Raw genomic sequence first — 25,278 nt, forward strand, 5'->3', positions numbered from 1 at the left:
ACTAGAACAAATCTATAAAAAAGGCAAATGCTCGAGTTTTCGGGGTCGGGTTGTTCGGGTTTATTGCTGTGAAAAAGTGACCCGATTACCAACCCATTTAAGGTTCGCGTTGCTCGGGTTCGGGTTAATTGTGTTAGGAGTTTTCAGGTTTTTTTTCAATTCGGGTTCGGGTTTCAGTTAAAAATGACAGCTCCAATCTCAGGTGATGGTAGCGTTGCCGTTGCCACAGGATACGGTGGTGATTAGGTTGTGTGAATGTGGTGATAATGGGGAGGGGAAGTTGGTGAGTTTGGGCATGGAGGTTGTGAAGCAAAGGGATCCGCTTAGGGCGATGTTTATGTCGCGTATTGGAGGGTCGAGTCAACAGCATGATGGGATGGGTGTTGTTACTAAGTTGTTGAGATCGGATTTTGCAGCTGAGCAGTCGGGTAATTCGGGTATGGGTCATGGTGGTGGTGGTGGTGGTGTTGGGGTGAGAGTATGTGCTGATCATTGGATGAATGTTACGGTTCTCAGCGTCTATAGTTGCGGGTTGTCTGTAAGTTTTCTTATTTTATGTGCTACCCAGACACCATAACGCGTGATACTGCTTGTAAATATGGGTTACATTGATATTTGATAGTCATATGGGGCGAAAAATAAGGCGAAAAAAGGTGCCAGATCACATGTCTCGTGTGATTTGTTGAACGGCAAAGAAATGCCTGATGTGACCACTAACAAAGCCATATGGGCCGTATGATGGAGCGTAAAAAGGTCATACGGGTCATTTGAGGGCCAAATCATGCGGCTTGTATGATTTGTTGACTGTTATAGAAATGACTAATGTGATCATTGACCAAGTCATATGGTCGTAAGCCCTTTTTTGCCCTATCATACGGGCCGTAAGAATTATGAAAGTCAAATGGCTTGTATGACAGGTCGAAAAAAGAGGTCATACAGGTCGTAAGAGGGCCAAATCATATAACTCATATGATTTGTTTACCGGCAAACAAATGACTGATGTGGCCACTGCAAAGCTATTTAACCGGCGTATGACCTTTCTCACTTTGTCATACATGCCGTATGATGTGACAGGCAAGCTGGTGTACACTTTTTTAGGATGGTGTACCGATAACAAATCCATTTTCTTCCTTGTGCTTTTCAGTCACAATTGTTTGTGAAAGGTTGTGAATGTTTAGTTACATATGCATTATATATAATAATAAATAAGTGCACATTTTGAGTAGGTCAAACCTAGAATTGTTACTCATTTTGGTTAACTATTGAACCAATCTACAGGTGTTTCCAGTAGAGTTGACTAAACTGCCACTTCTTGAGAAGCTATATCTTGATAACAATAAGCTGTTAAGTTTGCCCCCTGAAGTTGGTGATTTGAAAAACCTTAAAGTACTCACAGTTGACTACAACATGTTGGCTACTGTACCAGGTAAGCTTGTATTCATGTTCTCATTCTGATGTCATTCTGCCTGCAACTTCCTTAGAAGTCATCTCCAATTTATGTAGGTAATATGACAGATTTACAGCTTGTGACATGTTCCTTTTTTGTTTGAACAACAAACAGTTGAACTCAGGCGGTGTGTTGGACTTGTGGAGTTATCACTTGAACACAATAAGCTAGTCTGTCCTCTTCTTGATTTCAGGTCATTTATTACATTATGATATATCTTCATTTCATGTTCATAAGTTGAAATCTGATGTTTTATCCTATTATTATTATAATTTAGGGCGATGGCTGAGTTACGGGTTCTTAGGCTATTTGGTAATCCACTTGAATTTCTTCCCGAAATTTTGTCTTTGCACCAACTCCGTCACCTTTCTCTTGCAAACATCCGGATTGTTGCAGATGATTATCTAAGATCAGTGAATGTGCAGATAGAGGTAAAATATGTTAAAACTTTTTTTTCCTGCTTTTTAAGATTGTTAAAAAAAAAGGATTTGAGAGGTCTTATGTAATAAAAGTAGACTTCGGATAACTTTCAAGTTTTAACGTGTTTGATCCTTTCTCCTTTTGGCTAACCTTTTCAATTTGACACATTTAAATTGGCCTGCAAATGAACTGAACGAAAACAAACAGGACAAGTTCGTTTATTTAACTTTAAGTGAACAAACGATCAAATACAAACAATTGACGAACGGGGTTTTCTTGTTCATCTTTGTTCATTAAGAACATGAACGTGTTCATGTTCGTTTATGTCGGTTCATTAATAGTATGAACGAACGGTTCACGAGCGTCGAGCGGAAATGAATGAACAAAACATGCATTTATGTTTGTCTGTTTAATCAAATGAACAAAACCTTTTATTCATGTTTAATCGTTTATAAAATAAACGAGCATTAACGAACTTCCTAACAGTCATTAACATTTCACTGAACATTCGGTTCGTTTACAAGCCTACATTAAAATCGATCATTTGAGATAAAACACACCCAGATCAACACTATCATAAACCTAACTTGTATTAGATGGAATGCAGGTGTTGAATAATTCTTACTTCGCTTCACGACACAAGCTAAGTGCATTTTTTGCCTTAATATTTCGCTACTCATCATGCCACCATCCTTTGCTTGCATCCGCCCTAGCAAAGATAGCTCAAGATGAAGGAAATCGTGTAGTTATTGGTAAAGATGAAAACGCAATACGGCAACTCATAAGCATGATAAGTAGTGAAAATCATCATGTGGTTAGTTGAAATTTCTTGTCACATAGTATATATTGTCTATTTCTCTTTAAGATAATATACTCATAAGTTTTTGTAAAATTTCTCAGGTTGAGCAGGCTTGTTCTGCACTTACTTTATTAGCATCAGATGTATCTGTGTCGCATGAGTTGATGAAATGTGACATCATGCAACCGATTCAAAGAGTTTTGAAATGTGATGGCCCTCAAGAACTGAAATCTGTTTTGCAAGTTGTGGCAAAGTTAGGGTTTATTTCTGATAAGGTGGCCCAGAAAATGATGAATATGGATGTGATAAGAGCATTGAAGTTGTTATGTGTGCATAACGATCCAGAGGTAAACACAACCAAACTCTCGGTGAAGCTTTCGTGAATCGTTCGGCAGGAAGCTCTTAATTTAATGAACGAACGAGCATGAACAAAAAAAAATTTGTTCATTTAGTTAAATTAATGAACATGAACACATGTCTCTTTCGTTCAATGGCAATATCTGAATTGTTTTATACATCCCTAGGTTCAAAGGTCCGCTTTACTTGCTATCGGGAACTTAGCCTTTTGTTTAGAAAACCGGAAGATTCTCGTTGCTTCTGAAAGTTTAAGGGATCTTCTTTTGCAACGTACGGTTGCATCCGAGCTACGTGTGAGAAAAGCTGCAGCTCGTGCTCTAGCAATTCTAGGTTAATTTCTGTAATTGTTTTCTGTACATAATAATATAATGATTAGTGATTTACATCATTAAATCGTGTAACAATATACGACTATAGGGGAGAACGAGAGTCTGAGGCGTTCAATAAAAGGAAGACAGGTGGCAAAACAAGGACTGAGGATACTCACAATGGATGGAGGTGGTATGAAAGGTCTTGCAACTGTACAAATTCTTAAGGAAATTGTAAAGGGTACAGGCAAACAGATACATGAAATGTTTGACCTTATTTGCGGCACATCAACCGGAGGCTTGCTTGCAGTTGCTCTTGGAATAAAACTCATGTCATTGGAAAAATGTGAAGACATATACAAAAGTCTAGGTGAGCTAGAATGCTAGATAACTTGTCAAAATGTTTTTTCTCGATAGTCGTGTCAGATTTTGCGTGTATAATACTATAGGAAAACTCGTGTTTGCTGAACACGTTCCAAAGGATAATGAAGCAGCAACTTGGAGAGAGAAGTTTGATCAGCTTTATAAAAGTTCATCGCAAAGTTATAGAGTTGTTATACATGGATCTAAAGTACGCAATTTTCACGTTTTAATTTCTTGATATATTTACTAGTTAACAGTTTATTAATGGGCTAAAACTACTATGTTTTATGTATGTCCAGCACAGCGCGGATGAGTTTGAGAGATTATTAAAGGAGATATATACGGAAGAGGATGGAGATCTGTTGATAGACTCAGCAGTAAAAGGGATTCCAAAGGTTATTGTTGTGTCAACTTTAGTCAATATGGCGCCAGCTCAGCCGTTTATATTTCGTAATTATCAGGTTCAGTGACTTACTTTTGTGCTAATTAGAATATACAGATCATATTATTGACTATAACATATTGAATAATATAGTACCCTGCTGGCACACTAGAAGCTCCTTTGACAATTTCAGCAAACAGTGAGTCGGTAACATCCTCTAACGGTGCTCAAATTGGATATAAACACGGTACTCACATGGGAAGCTGTAGACATCATATATGGCAAGCTATACGCGCATCATCTGCAGCTCCATATTATCTTGACGATTATTCTGATGGTATAATGCATGAACTCCTTGTACAGGTGGAATTTAAGATATAACTATTATATGAAATATGGTAAGAATAAAACAGGTCAACCAAGTGTAGCAAAGTAGAGGTGAAGTGTGACATATTTAAAAAGCTTATTACCATGAAGTATGAGTTTGAGTTTGTTCATAAATCTGTGGCATATGTGCAGGTGTATTCCGTTGGCAAGATGGTGCTATTGTTGCAAATAACCCTACGATATTTGCTATACGGGAAGCACAACTTTTATGGCCAGATGCAAAAATTGATACCTTAGTTTCAATAGGCTGCTGTACTGTTCCAACTAAGGCAATCTCTCTTCTCTCTAAGTTATGTATATACACACACACATATAATCTAGGCAGGTATAAGCATATTTCTGTAACATCATTTACAATGTCCTATTTCATTACATAACATATTGGTTTGACAAAATCACCAAGCTGTCATTTTCCATGAGTTGTTCAAACATCAAACAGTATGTTGGTTTTTATGAATAATTATTGTAGTACTTTTTTTTGTCTAATATATACACACATGCACTAACTATATTTTCATTTTTATTTTATATGTGTTTGATTCTAGGTTCGAAAAGGTGGGTGGCGTTATTTGGACACCGGTCAAGTATTGGTTGAAAGTGCGTGCTCAATCGACCGCATAGAAGATATGTTAAGCACATTGCTTTCCATGATTCCCGATATTCAGTATTTTCGGTTCAATCCAGGTGGCATTATTAACATGGAAATTGTGTGTTATGTTTGTGCGTGCGCGTTTATGTGTGTGTGTGTGTAAAGGTTTTTGTCATCTTTATGCAGTTGATGAACGCTGTGAAATGGAGTTAGACGAGACCGATCCCACAGTATGGCTTAAGTTGGAGGCAGCCACCAGCGATTATATCAAAAACAATTCTTCGGCTTTCAAAAACGTGTGCGAAAAATTGTTACAAAATCATAATAATGAGAAAGTTCCTGACAATCTACACTCTCCACAGTTGTCCAAGGCGAAGCGTCAATGCACTGGTAATTTTATATAACAAACATTTACTAACAAAAATTTAATAAAAACCCAACACGGTTAACATTAACCTCTCATTCTTGTAATCGGCAGGTGATAACGGAGCCTGTTTAGGTTGGAGACGTAACGTTCTACTTATAAATGCTTCGAATGCTGCAAAAACTTTTAATCATGTTCAATCACTTGACACATTTTGTTGTAAAAATGGAATAAAACTATCTGTTATGGATGTGATGACATCAGCAACGGTTAAGCTGGTACCAGAAACATCATTTCCGTCACCATTTGCATCTCCGTTGTTCAGCTCATCAAGCCCACATCTTTACAGTTATAATATGATATCACATTTAAGTCTTGAGACAAAAAGTAGCCCCCCAGATTCACCAACTGCACCTAGACAGCTTTCGGTCCCAATTCGGTTGTTGCATGATAAGCTGCAAAATTCTCAACATGTTGGAGTTGTTCATTTGGCTCTTCAGAATGATACAAATGGGTCAATAATAAGGTTAGTTATTGATTTCTGTTGTAACAATCAGTTTGCATATTGGAAAACTGTTTAATAGTCTTGGTTTTAGGGGGTAAAACGGTCAAGTTGGGTAACGGGTCAAAATGTCAGGGTCACCTGGCTTGTAAACGAACCGAACTTTCAGTGAACGGGAAGTTCGTTTATTTAATAGTCGAACAAACATGAATACAGCCCCGTTCGGTCATTTATGTTCGTGAACGCTTGTTACTTTACGTTTGTTTATGTTCGTTCTTTAACTTTATTAATATATTCATTTACATTTTTTTAGGTCCAGCTTATTGTTGTCGCATCTACTTTTAATATGTTCGTTCATCTATGTTCAGTTTTATTCATTCGTGAGCCGTTCGTTTATACTGTTATCGAACACAAACACATTCATTTTCTTAACAAACGAACATGAGCGAGAAAAACCCGTTCGTTTAGTTGTTCGTGTTCAGTCGTTTGTGCCATTAAAGTTAGATGAACACGAATATGCACCGTTCATATTCATTCGTTTCGTTTACAAGCCTAAGACTACTTGGTTCATGTTCTTAAAAAGTTTAGTTAATAAGTGAATATTAAAACTAAAATCCAATATATTGATTCTACCATTGTTCCAGCTGGCAAAATGACGTGTTTGTGGTAGCCGAACCGGGTGAACTGGCAGACAAATTTCTGCAAAATGTGAAATGCAGTTTTCAGTCAATGTTAAAAGGGCATAGAAGGAGACAATTTTCACACATTTCAAACATATCTACTGTTGCTGATTTGATAGCATGTAGACCTTGCTTCCAGATAGGGATTGTTGTACATCGCTACATAGGACGCCAGATTCAGGTATGCTGTCAAAACGGGCGGGTTATATGGGTTCAGTATATGGTCAAAACGGGTAGAGTCGAGTCAGGTCATGATCATAAGTAAACGTGTTGAAATTGTGTGTGGATGAAGGTGAATGAAGATGATCAAGAAATTGGGGCTTACATGTTTCGTAGGACGGTTCCTTCTATGCACTTGGCTCCTGCAGATGTTCGCTGGATGGTATGTTTTCGAATTTACAAATGTTTTGTTAAACAATCAACCATATTAAGTTATACCATAAAGCATCTTTCAAAATGACCTGAAATTGTTATATTAAACCCAAAGACGTGATTTTTGTGATTAATTCAAGTTATCGATACTTGATTAAGGCCCTAAAAATATGAAAATTTACAGGTTGGTGGTTGGAGAGACAGGATAATAATATACAGCGGCTGTTACAGCCCGGTTCCAGCCTTAATAAAGGCGTTTCTAGACTCGGGTGCTAAAGCCGTTATATGCCCTACAACCGAGCCCAAAGAGACGCAGTACCAGTTTACATCATTCTACGGATCTTGCGATTTGAGTGAATTAGCTAAATTCGAGATTGGAGTGGAGGAACCAGAAGACGAGGATCTGGCAGCCGCAAGCCCTATGAGCGATTGGGAAAACATGACTCCGGGTACAGACCGAGGAGCCTTAGTTTGGGAGGATGACGACGAAGAAGAATCCAAGTTTATATGCGAGATTTATGAGTCGTTGCATTTGAAAGGAGATCGAGTTGATTTCGCTTTGCGACAGGCTCTTGCGTCTCATCGGTCGATTAGGTACTCGTGTCATCTTCCTCGTATGCTCTGATGTGATTATGTGAACACTGAAATTATACCGGGAAAGTGTTTATAACCGAAATTTGAAAAACAATATTATTATTTATATTTTATAATAACGGTTGATATATTATTTAATTATAAAATTCAATAATAATTCAAAGAAGAATATTGGCTAGTTTGGGGATTGTTGTAATGTTTGGTTCTCAATTTTGTTTACAATGTTGGAGTGTATTTGCAGATGTGTGTTTGGTTTGAGTTTGGTGGTTGTAGTCGATAAAAGATTATCGAATACAATGATGTCGTTTTAACGTTATAATGAGTTAAAAATTAAAATAGTCAGCTTATGTTTTGGTTATAACTATAATATTGTGTAACTAGGGTATATACCCGCGTAACAAGCAGGTGGAAAAACATGTCAACAAACATAATAAATTTAAATAACAAATTCAAGCAACACAAAACTTCGTCAAACTTTCAGACCAAAACACCAACCATTTACTTTGTCTATATATTAAAAGTTAAAAGTTACAATAAGTTAATGTACACCGAACAAATAAAAACATCAACAAAAGACATAAACATGTTCTTTCATATTAAACCACCGTCAACTTCTTCAAACATTCTACCAAAAGAAACTCATTTTGCTTCACCACCTGAAAATTTAATAAAACAATAGCATCCAAATTAAATATATTATAATAAATAATACTATTATTAGAATAAATTGTAAACTTCTTCAAACATTCTACCAAAAGAAACTCATCTTAAACACTTATTTTTCATTTTTGACCAATCTTGCAACAAACTTTTAAATCATTAACATTAATATTTTGTTAAACTTTCAAAACTTAAAAACATTTTACAATAAATGAATTTTCAAATAACTTTGGAAAGATCAACTTTATCATAAAATCGGTTGCTAAATAAGTGTGTGTGTGTGTGTGTGTGTGTGTGTGTATAAGTGTGTGTGTGTGTGTTAAAAGGAAAATCAAACCCGAGCTGACCCATTAAAAAAATATATATTTAACTCTAAAAAGTTTTAAAATATAATTTTTTATTAAGGAAATGTCAAATCCGTTTTAAACTAATTTATTGACTGCTTAACAAAAATAGTTTGTAAAAACAATCAAGAATTTAATTTGTTCTTATTTGAAATTCAAAATTTTGACAACAAATTAAAACATAATAGGATTAGATAATATTAATTTTGTTAAACGTATTATGTAGATGAAACATGTGACGACACAAATTCATACCGAAAATTTGATATTTTGTCAAATTTGGTTACGAAATTATTTATAGATGAAAAATGAATGTGCATTTTTAGTTAAAAATATAGTATAACTTAAAAATAACTTGTGACGACACGAATTCATACCGAACAAATTTGATACTCTTTTAAAATTAACACAACACGTTTCGAAATAATTACAAAATATTAAAAAATGGTTAATTAGTCAACTTCAAAAAATTATGGAAATGTTTTTTTATTTTTGAAACATCGATATAGGGAGGTTTATTTTAGAATTTAATTTTGACATTTAGACATAATAATAATGGTCAAATATAAAAAATGGAAAGTTTGTTGAGATTGAAAATTATGGAAAACTTTAAAAGTGTGTGTTTAATTTGTAAAATTACGTACTTATCGGATTTAATTATGTTATGACTATTAACCATAAATTAAGCAATTATAGTGACTATTTAAAAATTGAAATTTAAATATAAATTCGAAATGATTTATTTAAATTTCGTATTTAAGCAACAACTTATTATATTTTTAGTAACTTAAAAGTAACTTATAATGATGATTCCAATTTGAATTTCGAATAGAAGATTGAAATTATTAATTTGGGGGTTTATATTTAGACATTAATTTTAACATTTAGGCGTAATTAAAAATGATCAAATATAAACAAATGGAAAGTTGGTTGACGATATAATATAAATATAATATAAATAGAAACGATAACAAAATTTTGAAATTAAAAACAATAATAAAAACGATAATAAAATTTTGAAACGATATGCCGAGTTTTGCATATCTTATATTATGTAAGATATAATATAAATAGAAACGATAATAAAATTTTGAAATTAGAATATAAATTATTCAAATAGTTTGTAAATTATCAAAATAAGGTAATATAACTTATCTTTGAAAATTTTAGTCAACTTATTATTTAAATTATTGATCATTAATTCTAAAATCAAGTTATTAAAATGTAACAATATAGTCAAAATTTTAATGTATATGAAAAAATATATTTTAGTCAAATCATTATTATTATTATGGACAATTAATTATAAATTAATGGTTAATCATATACCAAAATTGTTTAAAATTACCATATTTAAAGCATTGACCTACATTGACCTTAAATATGTAAGGTCAAATTTGAGTGCGTGATAAATTTTATGACTATCCATTATATATACTTATATATGGTGATCTAATATATAACGATAATAAATTTTTTAAATTAGAATATAAATAGAAATCAAATAGTTTTGTAAATTATAAAAATACGGTAATATAAGTTATGTTTTAAATTTTAGTCAAAATTTAAATCTATATAAAATAATATATTATAGTCAAATCATTATTATTATGGATCATTATTTATAAGAAAAATCAATACTCAATATTAATGTTAATTAAAGTGTGATTGGGATAATTAAAGTATTTAAATTACCATATTCATGTTAATTCGGTTATTTAGACAAATAAGGAAAGTCAAATTAAATCAATTGTATTAATAACCTGAAATAATAAAATCAAATATTAATATTGATATTATGGAGTATTTTAATTATAATTAATAACCGGAAAATTTTAAAGGTGTTACCAGAAAAAAAAAATTGTGAGGATGACTATGGTATCTCGGATTTTTTCGTATAATTTAAATTGAAATTAGGTTGTATGACTCGTGACATTTACCTGAAATTATAAAGTAGAATATTAATGTTTATTAGATCATAACCATATATCCATTATATATACATATATATGGTGATCAAATTTATAACGATAATAAATTTTTTAAATTAGAATATAAATAGAAATCAAATAGTTTTGTAAATTATAAAAATACGGTAATATAAGTTATGTTTTAAATTTTAGTCAAAATTTAAATTTATATAAAATAATATATTGTAGTCAAATCATTATTATTATGGACCATTATTTATAAGGAAATTAAATATTCAATATTGATGTTAATTAAAGTGTGATTGAGATAATTAAAGTATTTAAATTACCATATTCATGTTAATTCGGTTATCTAGACAAATAAGGAAAGTCAAACTAAATCAATTGTATTAATAACCTGAAATAATTAAATCAAATATTAATATTGATATTATGGAGTATTTTAATTATAATTAATAACCGGAAAATTTTAAAGGTGTTACCGAAAAAACGAAACTATGAGAATGACTATGGTATCTCGGTTTTTTTCGTAGAATTTAAATTGAAATTAGATTGTATGACTCGTGGCATTTACCTGAAATTATAAAGTAGAATATTAATGTTTATGTTATGGAACATTTGATATTTAATTTATAACCGAAAAATTTAAATGTCTTACCGGAATATAACAAATAATGATAATAACCATGACATCTCCGTTTTTTATTAAGAAACTATAATCAAATTTTCCGTAAATCAATCGGGTAAATTACCTGAAATAATAAAGTTTTGTTATAGCATTGATATTATGAAATATTAGAATTATAATTTATAACCGGATAATTTAAATGTGTCTTACCGGAAAAATGAAATAATGATACTGAACATGGATGAAGCTGATTTATATAGAACATAGAAGAAAAACATGTATAACAAAAGAACATGAAAAATATTAAACTTCAAATAAATATAAAACGCCCGTTGTTATAGATATAACACATAAACGAAAAACTTATCAGAATAACTTACCGGAATAACGTAAATACGTACAAATATTAGCTTCATCACCGTTTTTGATTTAGAACATTAACAATGAAAATAAAGATAAAAAGGTTAGATCTACAATAACCGGAAGAAAATATGATGTTGCCGGAAAAATATATAACCTTGCCGGAAAATCATATAACATTGTTGACCATTAAAGTATAATATATAACCTTACCGGTAAACGATTAATCTCGATATACATTACTGGAATATAGAAGATGGTGGAGTTAGTAATTAAGCTGAGAGAGAGAAATTAAAATGATTAAAATGATGGTGGAAAAATAGTGTGTGAGATGACACATGGCGGCATAATAGAGACTCTTAGAATGAAAATTTGGTGATATGAAAGCCAATATGGATAGCCTAGTAGAATGACATGTGACAAATTGTATTAATTTAATAGATTAGTAAGATGTTTATAGAAGATTGTGAAGTGCATAATTTTATATTTAAAGATGCTATTGTAACATTCTCATGTTTAATAAAGCTATCCGTTGTGAGCGGCATAAGGATAAAATGTTCCAACCTTAAATTAAATAATGAGTATTTTAGTGGGTGTCAATATAATTACTGACCTTGGGGTTTTGAAAGGTTTTTTTATCTTTATCATCATCATCAACGCGACTCGTCTTCTCTTAAAAATATTAGCGTTGCTTTTATTTCCTAAGTTGTGCAATTCGTCACGAAAAAATAACATGAAGTGTTACATTATTGGAGTTACTCGCAAGGTATGTGTGTTGTTACCTACGAAAAAAAGTAGAAATAGTTACATTGGTTTGTTGGTTTCTTTATGTGTTATGATGTGGCATGTAAAACTCATTCTATTTTCCTGTTTTCTTCTATTTTCTTTTTGTCTGTTAAAGCAAAACGTTAAGAAATAAGGACCAATGAAAACGACTTGGAACACGTGGATCAAGCGTGCAAATTTCGTTGCATCTTTGTCATTGGTAAGACGTGTGGTGTGCTATGTTTGTGTAAAACCTAGTCATAACATTGAATCAAACCTTAGAAATAAAATGCATTGTTGAAATAGGTTAGGCACATCCTTACGTGTATTATATTTTTGTCATAGTGTTTTTCATGTTGACATGTCTATATCATTGCCCATTATTTTTCAGCTAACATTTATAAACAAGTATGTCGCGATGACCCTTTACAAATTTGTGTTTTGACGCTAACTAGCAATGCATCAAAGTTTTTGAGTTATTTGTTTTGGCATTAACCCATTGCAAGCATGCATAATATGTTTTGACACGCACACGGACAGTTGCATGTGTATTGTCAATCGTTTATATTTTGGGGCTTCCTATGATTTGCTTAAATTACGTGTATGCCCCCCACTTTTCTAAAATTACATGTATGGTCATCAATAGCGCTCCCGCATCATGGATGGCTTGTTAAGTTTCCCAGTTAAATGGGTGTGAAGTTACTATAATACCCTTACTGTTAACAAAATAATTAAAAAATTAAGAAAAAAATAATAAAATAAACATAAATGAATACACTCAATCTAAAAGAAATATTGGCTTTAATAGTGTGACTTGAAATATCATTAGCTTATCACTGAAAACTATATTATATGTCATATACATATCCTTAAACACTTGATTAATGATTATCTTAAGTGATATTAGAATTGTGATTAAGACATTAGAGAATGTGTTGAGGATATGGACGAAGAATGGTTTTTGAAGGATCAAAGAGCTTTAATACAAAAGAAGTTGAAATATATAACACAAAATTATCATATCAAAGTTTTTATAAAAGTTAGTGTTACACCTTATTTGTGTTTTTCACTTTCTCACTAACCCTGTTCTTGATTTTTTTAAAAGAGATAAATGAAAGGAAAACTAAGGATAGTTAAAAAATGGGTGTTTTTGAGGTTTTTTTAGGATGGAAAGGAAATGAGTAGGATGAGTTATGAGAGATTAAATTGATGTGTTTTCTCAATAAATTATCCTATAAAAATGGGTTGATTACTAAGGATAACACAGTTATCCTTTCATTGCATCTAATTTCCTTCCAATTCAAGAACACACCTAATTAATTAAAATTTCCTACTCTTCCCTTTCTTATCATTCCCTTTCATTTCATTTTCTTTTCCTTGGTTAAAAAAATCAAGAACAAGGTGCAACTGAACCTTAACAATGCTAGACCATTCTTTATGGTTGGTGAGGGGCTTTGAAGCCCCTCCACAGTGCCATGTCAACGCCATGTGGGCACTGGAGGACATCAAAACCCCGCCTAATGATGCCCCCTCTATGGTGAGGGAGTTTCAAAGTCCCTTTAATTTTTCTCTTAATAAAACCACAAAACCTCATAATACGTTTAAAAAATAATATCATCGGCAACATGAAGATCACCGACAAAACGAATCTACTAGCCGCAAGTCGGAGAACCCGGAGCTCCGACGACGGAATACGGCTGGAAAAGGAAGTGATTCCGGCTGAAAAAACCTCCCTCCTTTTTGCTTTTAGAAAAAGGACGTGATTCTGGGTTGCCGAAAAAAAAGGGCTCCGATGGAAGTTTGTTGAGGGTAAATAGGAAGAGGATGGCGAGGTTGAGGGTCGGGACCCACATTCACCATGCAACCACGCCGGCCGTTGTGACGACGTCCCACCACCAAGAGCGTCTGATGGTGATGTTTAGCGTCCCATAGCGGGTGGTAAGAGTCTACATTGACGTGGAAATGCGCCCACACGTGTCAGCCATCTTTCTTGTTCCTCAAATAATAATAATAATAATAAAAACCTATTTGTATCAATCTTCTAATAATAAATTTGGTCTCCTCTTCACTGCAATGCGGCACCGATGGCCATCCTGAGATCACTGAGACAACTCGCCAGCAAAACCACCTCTAAAACTATAACCACACCCACCTTCTTCACCTCCACACCTAACCTACGAACCCTAAAGTCCTCCATCTTCCTCTCTCGTTCCACAAACTTACTCTCTCCTTCGATTTCCTACTTCAACGGCCCACTCTTCCTCTCTTATCCTCCATGGAAGCTTCTCCAATCAGCCACCCCGTTATACGACGTCGTATCCATCCCTAAACTACGCCCCCTTGATTTACTCCGAGAGCCAAAGTTTCCGATTAAGTTAGGGTTAGGATCGGTTGCTTCCGAACCCAAATTAAGTCTCCGGAACGATTCGGAGGGGTTCGGAGGCGATGTATTGGTAAAGAGTTTTGTCAATTGGCCTAATTTTGTTTCCATGACTAGATTGGTTTCTGGCCCGGTTCTTGGATGGTATTACCATTATTATTTTTGTGCATTTTATTATTTATCTACTTCAAAGTTAGCCTAGGCGATTTCGACCTGTTAAAAGTTTACGGTTGACCTTAAAATGTTCACGTTTAAGACATAGTTAAACCTTAATTACCTTATTATGACTAACAAAATTAAGTATATCAGGCTAGTCGGGCGTTGGGGTAGCCACTAGCGATTACTCGAGATTAGTCAGATTGAAATTTGCATCAACTTTTTCAAACAAATACCAAATTTTATATATATAAAGTTTCAGTTTTGACCAAATGGCAATTAATCAACTACGTACCATATGGTGTATGCCTTAGTTACCTTATACCGCCGTACTCGGATTTTTGATTTAGATACATGACCTGTTTTTAAAGAGATTCGTGGTTGGAAAAAATGACACGATTAGTTATTGTGGTCATGTTTGATCTGTTATGCCAGCCCTAAATTAAAAATGCTGATTTGGTGAAAGCATACGGCGCACGCTTCTTTATTTGATTGTTAACATGTTATTGAATTCAAGAGGATTATTGTTAGAGATGAACATTAAATTGAACGAAATGAATGCATATAGATGTTGGATGATTAAGATTTTGTTAATCATAGTTATTGATTTTGTATTATTAGGGTTTCTTTCCATTGCAGTGCATTTAGTTAAATTCCAGTTTGCTTTACAAGATTTGTGAGTCAAAGCATAACTTGTTGAATGCAGGATGATCATGCAAGATATGTATATTCCTGCATTTATTGGGCTTGCTGTATCGGGGGCGACAGATTGGGTATGAGTACGACACTTGATATTATTTTCATGCCCTGTAACAACCACTGAAGCACACCGCAGATCGGAACATTGTAATTCAGAATCTTGTTTGATTTTGCAGTTAGATGGATATGTTGCTAGAAAAATGGGAATCAATTCTGTAGTTGGTTCTTACCTTGATCCTCTTGCTGACAAAGTAAGCGTTTTTTCTTAGCAGAAATGTTAAAAGCTGTAATATGTATACCATGGTTAGATTGTCCGTTAAAATTTATGGGAACTTGTTAATATAGGTTTTAATTGGATCTGTTGCATTGGCGATGGTAGAAAGAGGTCTTCTGCACTGTAAGTATGACCCCCCCCCCCCACACACCCCTTTTCTTTTTTTGACCGTAGGTGACCCGATATCTTCCCAAATCTTTGATTGACTTCATGATTATGCAGCAGGACTAGTTGCGCTTGTGGTGGTCAGAGATCTTGCTTTAGTTGGTGGTGCTGTGTATGTAAGGGCTAGTCATTTGGGTTCAAAGGTGGGTTGTTTTCAAGTAAATTTAGTTATTTATGGCTTTGAATCCGTTAATTATTTGTCGTTTTCTAATGTTATTTTGCAATAGTCAAGGAGTTGGTCTGAGTTCTTCAATCTTGATGGTGTCCGCCCGCAGAAAGTTGAACCTTTAATGATCAGTAAGGTAAACATAATGTTCAGAATGTCAAGTTATCTTTTTGGGCTATGTTCGTGAGTCTTGGATAAATATTGAATACCCTTTACTAATCGGTATCTTATTATAGATTAATACATGCCTCCAACTAGCCTTAGTTACAGGGGCCCTTTTGCAACCCGAGTTTGGTACTCAGGAAACCGAGTCATACATTGCATACCTAAGGTACTTCTAGTTAAGCTCCATTTTTGTCAAGATTGGCGGGTCGGGTCGGGATGAGTCACTTATGGTGTGGGTTGGATTGGGATAAAATGGGTGATCTCTAAAGGTTGATTCTTGGTTCAATGCAGCTGGTTAGTGGCTGCAACAACAGTGGGGTCGACTGCAGCTTACGGTATACAACATCTGAAGAACAGGTCGATTTTTGTTAAAAAGAAATGGTAATGTTTGATAGTGAAGCAAACTGATGAGTTGGTAAATAGTAGATGACTTCTTTTCTTCATATAGAGCTTGTCAACTACTTTCGGGACTTTAGTGGGAATAAGTGACTTATATTGTTGTTAAGAGGGTATTTCACTCATTTTAGTTTTTTTTTAAATTCTTAATTTGTTATAGTTGGTTTTTACTTGGTACAAATGGTTATGCTCCCAAATTTGTTTGGTTCATGAGTTTCTGATTAGTGATGAGATTTTGACTGTTGCTGCAAATTAGTTACTATTGACAGTAAGAATAGTGTGAAATGAAGTCAAAAGTATGTTTGCCTGGGATTCCAATTTTAAAAGTAAAATATTTTAGAAAATATGACGTGGATAAACAATTTATCGATGAATGGTATCACCTGACATAACTTGTTATCACCTGACATAACTTGGTAACGGTTCACAACTTCACATGTCACGTGTTAGTGACAACTTATCGACTACTATTTTGTTGATGGTATATTTTTATATTTAAGAACTATTTTATGTTTTCAGTTTTCTATAAATGTAAAGTTGATCACTTCTCACCTACAAAAAGAGTATCCACTAAGTTTACACTTTACAAGACACTGTTGTGCAAAGAGTTGTAAAAAAAAATGAACTTGTGAGTTGGGTCACCTTAGTAAATGGGAGCTGGGGTTAAAACTTTAAAAAATAAGTTATTTTTGACAACCAGACATCCACTGGTATTAATTATTACTTACAACTTGAAAGTAAATGAAAGATGGGGTTAAATTATTGTAAATCAACGAAAAGAGAACAAAAACAGACAAAAATGTAGTATTGCCTTAATGGAATTAAAGGAATAAATTAAAAAAGTTAAAAAAATTAAGGGGTTTGAACCCGACGTGAATCAAACACGCAACCTTCTGATCTGGAGTCAGACGCGCTACCATTGCGCCACGGATCCCTTGTGATTTGTTCTTCGAGATACAAATTTTTAATGCCGTCTTGTATTGTTGACTGCTAACCAAACTGTAAACTATCTAAAGTCTAAACCTCTTTCTGTTTTTTTTTCTGTAAAATGATTTAGCCCAAGATATATTCTAGTATGAATGCATACTACATATGGTAGATTTGGTTTCTTATTATTATCTTCCATGTTTTATTATCATTTATTCTAATACTGTTTTTAGCCACAAATAAAATTTACTAATACATTTCCATAAGAGTCTAGATAAACTTATTACATCATACTCATACTAAAAGTCTAAAGCAATAACTAAAAACCTAATCAAAGGACCTATTTGTTTTTTTTAAAAGGCCAAATATATAGACGAAGAAAAAAGGGGACAACTTGCAAGACGCAAGGAGCCCGAAAATACAAGTAAAAATAAACTACAAACTGTCAAATACAATGAACATCGAAACAAACTTATAAAGGGAAACTGATAAAATTAAATTTGCACCATCTCTTCCATTCCAAGCCCGAGCGTTTCTTACTACGTTTGGTTCAAAGAAAGAAAGTTGATTTAATGCCGTTCACCTAATTACCCACCGAAAAATATTCCCAGCTCATTCTCTACCGTATATCTATATATATAATATAATTACACTAAAAATTACTCTATTTTATCTCTCATGTTTAATTAAATAATACATTTTATATCTTTATTATTATATTTTCCTTCTCTTCTACTCACAATCACTTTCAAATAATATTAAAAATTTATGCTGTATGTACAATGAATCCCTAAATTTAACTTCCTCATATAACATTTTCTCTCTTTTCTACTCATAACCACTCATATAACCGTGACATATAATTTATAAATCTCTCTCACATTATTTAAGGGAACGGATTGAGAATGCTCAAACATGTAGCACCCAACCATACATATCACAAAATTAAAGGACTAAAATTTAAAACCTCCAAAATCAATCAGGTTACGTCACGTCCTCATATTCCAATCTATCTTTCTTGCCATTTCTATTTCTAGGGTTTCAATACGCCACCAGCAACACCTGATGGATCCACGGTACCACCACCACCAACAGCAGCAATGGATGATGATGAATCAACAACAACCACCACCACCACAACAACAGTTCCATCAACAACCACCGCCTCCTCAACAAATGTACACCTATAACCACCAACCGCCACCCGTTGTTCCTCAGTACGCCGTGCCACCTCATCAGCCGGCTAGTGCCGATGAGATCCGTACGCTTTGGATCGGTGATTTACAGTATTGGATGGATGAACAATAACTCGTTACCTGTTTCGCCCAATCTGGAGAGGTAGCACACACACACACACACACACGATAACACCACCTGTTTAGCAACAAAAAAAAGTACAATATAGATACGATAACACATGTTTAGCAAAAAAGTACACTATGCAATTATTTTATACTGTTTTAAAAAATAATTAAAATTAGAAGGCCAGGTTCATCACTTCTCCTTCTTGATACGTAAAACATATAACTGTCACCGCGTGACAGTTATATGTTTTACGTATCAAGAAGGAGAAGTGATGAACCTGGCCTTCTAATTTTAATTATTTTTTAAAACAGTATAAAATAACTGCATAGTGTACTTTCTTGCTAAATTTTATGTTTGTTACTTGTGTTAATCGCGTCGTCTCTAAGCTCTTAAATATGATAAGACACGATTTGCCAGGTCATCATGGTGGAGTAATTATGCATTAAGTCCTTTTATTGTTTAATTATTTTCGAAATTGAGTTGTCCATTGGTTTATTTGGACCAGGCTGATAGTTTTAACATGCATAAGTGAAGGATCATGTGACTATATTTTTTCGGTTGATTACATTCTAAATATAACAATGTTTAGAATAGCAAAAAGTGTGATATGGTTATTGAAACTTTCTCCAAAAAGTTTCAGAATGTATCAGGTTTTAAATTGAAAAAGAAAACATTTAACATGGAATCCAGTATTAACTCAACTCTTGGTTAAATGATGGTCCCATCACCTTACATTAAAAAGGCAAAGTTTGCTTCTTTCTTACCAAAATGAGTAATTTGTAACTTTTTTTCCTAAATTGTTCCTTGTATCCAAGATGGTAATGCCTTTGTAATTATGTAGTCAACTAACATGCAGTACGCACTTTCGTGTCTTTGTTTCTTACTGTAATCTTTCTATTTCATGAATGATTTGAAGCCATGTTACCATGTGCAGGTGATTTCTGCAAAAGTTATCCGTAACAAGCAAACCGGACAATCAGAAAGTTATGGTTTCATTGAGTTTGTTAGTCGTGCTGCTGCAGAAAGGCATTTACAGACATATAATGGCACTCTTATGCCCAATGTTGAGCAAAACTTCAGGCTGAACTGGGCTTCCTTTGGTGTTGGTGAAAAACGCGCAGACGGTTCTCCCGATTATACCATATTTGTTGGGGATTTGGCAGCTGATGTTACAGATTACACGCTACAGGAGACATTTAGAGCTCACTATCCATCTGTAAAGAGTGCAAAAGTTGTAACTGATCGGATGACAGGACGCACAAAAGGTTATGGATTTGTCAAGTTTGGAGATGAAACTGAACAACTTCGTGCTATGACTGAGATGAATGGAAGATTATGTTCAACTAGACCAATGAGCATTGGACCCGCTGCTAACAAAAGTAATGTTAGTCCACAACAATATCCGAAAGGTATATATTTTAACTTTGATTTTAAATATTAAGCTCATGGTAATGTTCACTTTTTAGAACTTTGTGAGCTGTTTTTTTTTTTTTGCCTTTTTGATTTGCTATGTGTTATTCTTTTTACTTTTGGTTGTTAGAAGTATGTTGTTTATAAGTTCAATTCGTTGGTATTGCATTTAAGTTCTGAAGATATGAGCTTGCAGTCAATTTCCTTCCCGTGCTTTGAGATTTTGGGCATTAAATACTCGTTATGTTTTAACATGCAAAAGCTTATATGAACTGTTGTCTCAAAGCAGGGAATCAAGAGGCTCTACCATGTAAGGGCCCGGTACTGATTTCAGCAGAAATGGTTACCTCTATATTGGTGGCCTTGCTTAGGTCAGTTTTACATTTTAAGCCGTTAAATTACCCATTTACCCTTTCTTTTTTTATTTCAATTCCTCAAGGCAACATTATTCTATGTTTTAATTACTCTTTTTAATTCAGTCTATTAACATTGGTCTTTCATTTTGGTCTATTTACAACTTCCTGCCTTTGGTTTATTTACAACTTCCCGCCCTTGGTTTAGAAAGGTGTGCCTCATGTACTTCCGGGTCTAAATCAGAGTTTTCAGGATATTGATCCGTAAAAATAACCGAACTTTTGCTTGATAAAAAGGTTGAAATGTATATAGATGAGAGAGACGTGTCTTTTGGTTGTAAGTAAATTGTATTTGCTTGTACATAGAGCGCGCAGCGTATGTGATGCGCATGTCTCGTCTTTTGGGACCTAAACGCCTTGGAGCGCCTTTAAACCAAGTTTCTGCTATTCAATTTATCTTTTGTTAGTGTTTTCTTACAACCACCAAAAATCGCTTTATTTTTTGTATAATCTTTTTTTTTTGTATAGTTTTACTTTCTACTTGGATCTATTTTCCCTTCATATTTTATGTTTGTTGCCATTGTATCTCCTCCTTAAGTTTCTGACTTTACGTCACTATGCCTTTGATGATGTCTCTTTTGCTTATATTACAACTTATCCATAACTCCGATCGTGTTAGTTTCACACTTTCACCAATATTTATTTTGTAAATGAAAAGTGCACATGTACATGGCACTTTGTTCACTGGAAGTGAACCTCATGACGACTGAGTTGAAGAGTTATTTTTTAGTTGATAAAACATGAGTCCAAACTGATCTCTTGGGGATCCGTGCTTGAATTCAGTGAATTGATTCTCTTTCTGCATTCATACAGGAGTATTATTATTCATCACTTTAGAATCTGTATATATGACTTTAAAGGACAAAAGCTAGGAGGCAATATATTCTTATTTATGTATTTGTTTTTGTTCAAGTTGGGTGTATTGAAACATGAATTATATGAAATTTTGAACGAAACAAGACATGAGATGACAACATTATCTATTTGGTTCTTCATTTTATGCAACCAATTAGTTCTCTTTTATATGTCCTTCTGTGCTTCTGATTTCCCGACACCTGTTTCTAAATTTTTGTTGTTTCTATAGATAATAAATATTACTTTTTGTTTGTATTTTGTCATCGGCGCGTGTGTCTAGACATCTAGAATATTCTTTTATTATAATCTTTTGTCGGATCTGAATTCTATGCTGGGAGCGGGCCGCTGTTGTTTACATTTATTTAATTTCATTCGAGTTTGCTTTACTTGCAGCTTCATACCCAAATACTCAGGGAACACAGAACGAAGAAGATCCAAATAACACAACTGTCAGTAATTTGTTTCATTACAGTCTTTTAGAACATAACATCTCACAAATTTGAAATTTTGATTGCAGATATTCGTGGGTGGCTTGGATCCTAACGTTACGGACGACGTTCTTAAGCAAGTGTTCAGCCAATACGGACAATTGGTTCATGTAAAGATCCCTGTGGGCAAGAGGTGCGGGTTTGTTCAGTTTGCTGACAGGTATGCATTTATTCCAAACTTCGTTACAGGTTCAGAATAGTTAGAAATTGTTAGATGCGGTTGGTTGTATGATTATTATCATGCATTTGCAGAAGCTGTGCTGAAGAAGCATTGCGAATGCTGCAAGGAACTCAATTGGGTGGGCAAACCGTGCGTCTTTCATGGGGCCGTAGCCCTTCAAGTAAACAGGTTTGTTTAATTATTTTCTAGGCTTGTCAACAAACCGAGCAAACACAAGCGAGCGTGTTCATGCTCGTTTGTTTAACTTTAACTGAACAAACGATCAAACACGGACGATTAAACGATCGGGAGTTTCTTGTTTGTGTTCGCTTGTTAAGAAAATGAATGTGATCATGTTTGTTCATGTTCGTTTGTTAGTAGTATAAGCAAATGGTTCACGAACGTAAAAGAATGAGCATAACTGAGTTGAAATCATTTAAAATGTAAACGTAAAAATGAATCGGCTGGGCCTAAAGAGTTTATGAAACTAGACTAATGGATTATATTTAATTCCATAAAACTCTACTAAATTGTGGGTTTACCTTAAAAAAGTTGAATAAATATGTATAAAAGAACGTAAACCAGTGTATTTAAACAAACGTAAACTAACAAGCATAAATTAACGCAACCAAACAAACGAATGAGACGTGTGTTCATGTTCGTTTGTTTAACTAAATGAACAAATATAGTTGTTCTTTCATCTATTAAATAAACTAACTTTTTGCTAAACAATTTACTGAACGTTAGGTTCGTTTACAGGCATACTGTTTTCCACCTTTCTTATTTAATCTAACTTCATAAAAAGTGAATATATCAGTTACTATTTGATTGTAAAACAGTTTTTGTGTTTGTTCATCTTCAGCCTCAGGTGGAGCAAAGCCAGTATAATGGTGGTGGTTACTACGGTTATGGACAGGGATATGAGACTTATGGTTATACTCCGGTTGCACAAGACCCCACCACCATGTACTATGGAGACTATCCTGGATATGGCGGCTATCCACAAGTCCAACAGCCGCCACAACAGCCTCCACAGACACAGCAACAACCTCAACAGCATCAGGTATGACCAACCAGTTAACATTTGTTTAGTCAACTTTATTGTCAAAATATGTAATTTTTTGTGATGGGCTTAATGGTACAGTGATATGCATGAGCGTGTTGAATGTTGAGGCGCATATTGTTCTAGGAATGAACAAGGGTATTGGGCCAGAAAGCAAATCTGTTTTGGATTTGCTTTGAGATGTTTGTGACTTTTTTTTCTTGAATGACTGTTTTGTGATTTGGTTTTGTTTTTAAGTTTATTTTCCTTTCAAACTCGAGTTTTTAAGTAACCAAGCATGCGGGTCGGGCTTTTCTGCACTTGTTACATTTCCAGGCGTAGTTATGAGAATAAATTATTATCTTTTGAAATGAGTTAATATTGGCTCAAAAGTCGAAGATAAGCTAAGCTAAAAGAAAAACTCGATATACTAACATATTTATAATTTCGCTATTTCATTATATATTAGAAGTCATAAAAGACAACATTATTATCATTTCATAACACGGTTTATGAACACATAACAAATGATGATTTTCTAAATTTTTAGTCTGATAGATCAAATTAGCAAACATTGTCAGTTTTGGCCAGCATCCGTCTACTTTATAAAGGCTGGTCTCAATCCAAATAGTAGAATGACTCTCCTAGTTGGTCTTCACCGGTAGTATATCTAAGGGTTGTAAATGAACCGAACAAAGCGTTGTTCATGTTCATATGTTAAGCTTTTATCGGACAAATAAACAATTCACGAACACCTTACGGGATGAAATTTTGTGTTTGCCTTTGTTCACTAAGGATATGTACTAGTTTGCGAATAGTTCATGAACACAAATGAACACAAAGTTTTGTTTGATTTGACTAGTTGAGAATAGTTGGTCAACAGTTTAGTCCGGATACCAAATTTGCTTTAATGTAATTTTTATCATTCTTATTCATATATTAATTATTAATTTATTTACATACATTTATAATTATACTAGGCTAGAACCCGTGTGATACACTGGTCAGTAAAAAATATATAATTAAAAAAACAAAAGAAAAACACATGTAGTAAACAGGGTAATAACGAAACAAAAACGATAAAAAAATGATAATATAAACAATTATAGACATTTTTGTTAATGTCATAAAATTACCAATAGGATACACGCAATAAACATTAGTGTTTTGTAGTAGTTAACAAACGTTACAAAACTTTAAAATTTTATATTGGTAAGCTTTCATAGAGACTAAATCTTAAAGTTGTTTAATACTTTGATTGTTCCCTATCGAAACTAAATATGAAAAAAAAACCATGTAAAAAAAGACCCAAAGAGGTCCTAAACTTTGAAATTATGTTTTGAACAAATAACTTGTAAAAAATTAATTAATAAACTAATACTCATTTTATTTAAAAAAACTATTTAGAAACAAAATTATAATAATAAATAAATAAATACTCACTTTAATAAATACCTCCTTTATTCCAGCACATTATAGCCCTAGCTCGGGAACTGAATATCGAAAAAGCTGGTAGACCATATGAGCCTACAAAGATCAATATTTGAATGAAGAACATAATATTTGACTTCAAATGCTGGAAATTAGTTTGCATATAATTATTTTTTAATAATATTGCATGCAGCGGATTAAAAGAAATGTCACGGTCGACTACGATACACATTATTGTATATTCCAAAATCAAAACCCAGCCGATTATCCAAGAAAGATTGAAGAATTAAAAAATAATAATGTAAGCATTCAAAGTTTTACAATATGAATAAGTTTTATATTAAAAAAATATACCTTTCACCAACATAGATGTATGAATAACAATACGCCCGTCTAGCTGAAGGGCAACATTTTGTTGGCTCATCGTAACAAAAAGTTGAAAATTCAGCTGTAATTCCAACTATTATGAAAGAAGAGCCGAGAGTAGGAACATAATGCTCTCGCGCTACCGTTCCCACAAGAATGCAGACCCCAACTCCATTTATTGAACGAAAATCTAATTTATTTCATATACCTATATTAATCAGTTTTAAC

The 25,278-nt window shown here is 33.6% G+C and overlaps 2 protein-coding genes, 1 non-coding gene and 1 pseudogene across 4 annotated transcripts; 3 read left to right on the plus strand and 1 right to left on the minus strand.

Annotated features, from left to right (window-relative positions):
- Positions 1–205: 205 nt before the first annotated feature.
- LOC143596929 (phospholipase A I-like) lies at positions 206–7,595 on the plus strand. The gene is made up of 19 exons (XM_077075583.1): positions 206–538; positions 623–733; positions 1,279–1,426; positions 1,562–1,640; positions 1,725–1,878; positions 2,475–2,681; positions 2,768–3,013; positions 3,191–3,353; positions 3,441–3,701; positions 3,781–3,902; positions 3,994–4,155; positions 4,230–4,413; positions 4,596–4,732; positions 5,009–5,147; positions 5,239–5,442; positions 5,531–5,942; positions 6,563–6,779; positions 6,891–6,980; positions 7,155–7,595. The coding sequence occupies exons 1-19, from the start codon at positions 206–208 to the stop codon at positions 7,593–7,595; spliced, it is 3,810 nt and encodes a 1,269-aa protein (XP_076931698.1).
- Positions 7,596–14,326: 6,731 nt separating this feature from the next.
- Positions 14,327–16,796, plus strand: LOC143596932 (cardiolipin synthase (CMP-forming)-like). Its single transcript, XM_077075586.1, has 8 exons — positions 14,327–14,776; positions 15,495–15,561; positions 15,664–15,738; positions 15,833–15,884; positions 15,984–16,069; positions 16,154–16,228; positions 16,329–16,423; positions 16,549–16,796. Exons 1-8 carry the CDS (start codon positions 14,337–14,339, stop codon positions 16,640–16,642), a joined length of 984 nt encoding a protein of 327 aa, XP_076931701.1. The 5' UTR covers positions 14,327–14,336; the 3' UTR covers positions 16,643–16,796.
- Positions 16,797–17,515: 719 nt separating this feature from the next.
- Positions 17,516–17,587, minus strand: TRNAW-CCA (transfer RNA tryptophan (anticodon CCA)). The gene has a single exon. It is a non-coding gene; the product is annotated as a tRNA-Trp (tRNA).
- Positions 17,588–18,642: 1,055 nt separating this feature from the next.
- LOC143596934 (polyadenylate-binding protein RBP45-like) lies at positions 18,643–23,620 on the plus strand (annotated as a pseudogene). The gene is made up of 7 exons (XR_013146808.1): positions 18,643–18,918; positions 19,820–20,294; positions 21,957–22,012; positions 22,081–22,211; positions 22,304–22,400; positions 23,074–23,274; positions 23,356–23,620. The product of XR_013146808.1 is annotated as a polyadenylate-binding protein RBP45-like (transcript).
- The last annotated feature ends 1,658 nt before the right edge of the window (positions 23,621–25,278 follow it).

The sequence above is a fragment of the Bidens hawaiensis genome, unplaced genomic scaffold (genome assembly GCF_021521415.1).
Source record: "Bidens hawaiensis isolate Kalapana, Puna unplaced genomic scaffold, B.hawaiensis_p1.1 tig00047389_1, whole genome shotgun sequence".
NCBI classification, from domain to species: Eukaryota; Viridiplantae; Streptophyta; class Magnoliopsida; order Asterales; family Asteraceae; genus Bidens; species Bidens hawaiensis.

Bases quoted from the DNA above. Each gene is read 5' to 3' on its own strand.
- LOC143596932 (XM_077075586.1), top strand. From the start codon at position 14,337: ATGGCCATCCTGAGATCACTGAGACAACTCGCCAGCAAAACCACCTCT. The intron at 15,739-15,832 runs GTAAGCGTTTTT...TTGTTAATATAG, and splicing joins TTGATCCTCTTGCTGACAAA to GTTTTAATTGGATCTGTTGC. The intron at 16,229-16,328 runs GTAAACATAATG...ATCTTATTATAG, and splicing joins AACCTTTAATGATCAGTAAG to ATTAATACATGCCTCCAACT.
- LOC143596929 (XM_077075583.1), top strand. From the start codon at position 206: ATGGTAGCGTTGCCGTTGCCACAGGATACGGTGGTGATTAGGTTGTGT. The intron at 3,903-3,993 runs GTACGCAATTTT...ATGTATGTCCAG, and splicing joins TTGTTATACATGGATCTAAA to CACAGCGCGGATGAGTTTGA. The intron at 5,148-5,238 runs GTGGCATTATTA...ATCTTTATGCAG, and splicing joins GTATTTTCGGTTCAATCCAG to TTGATGAACGCTGTGAAATG.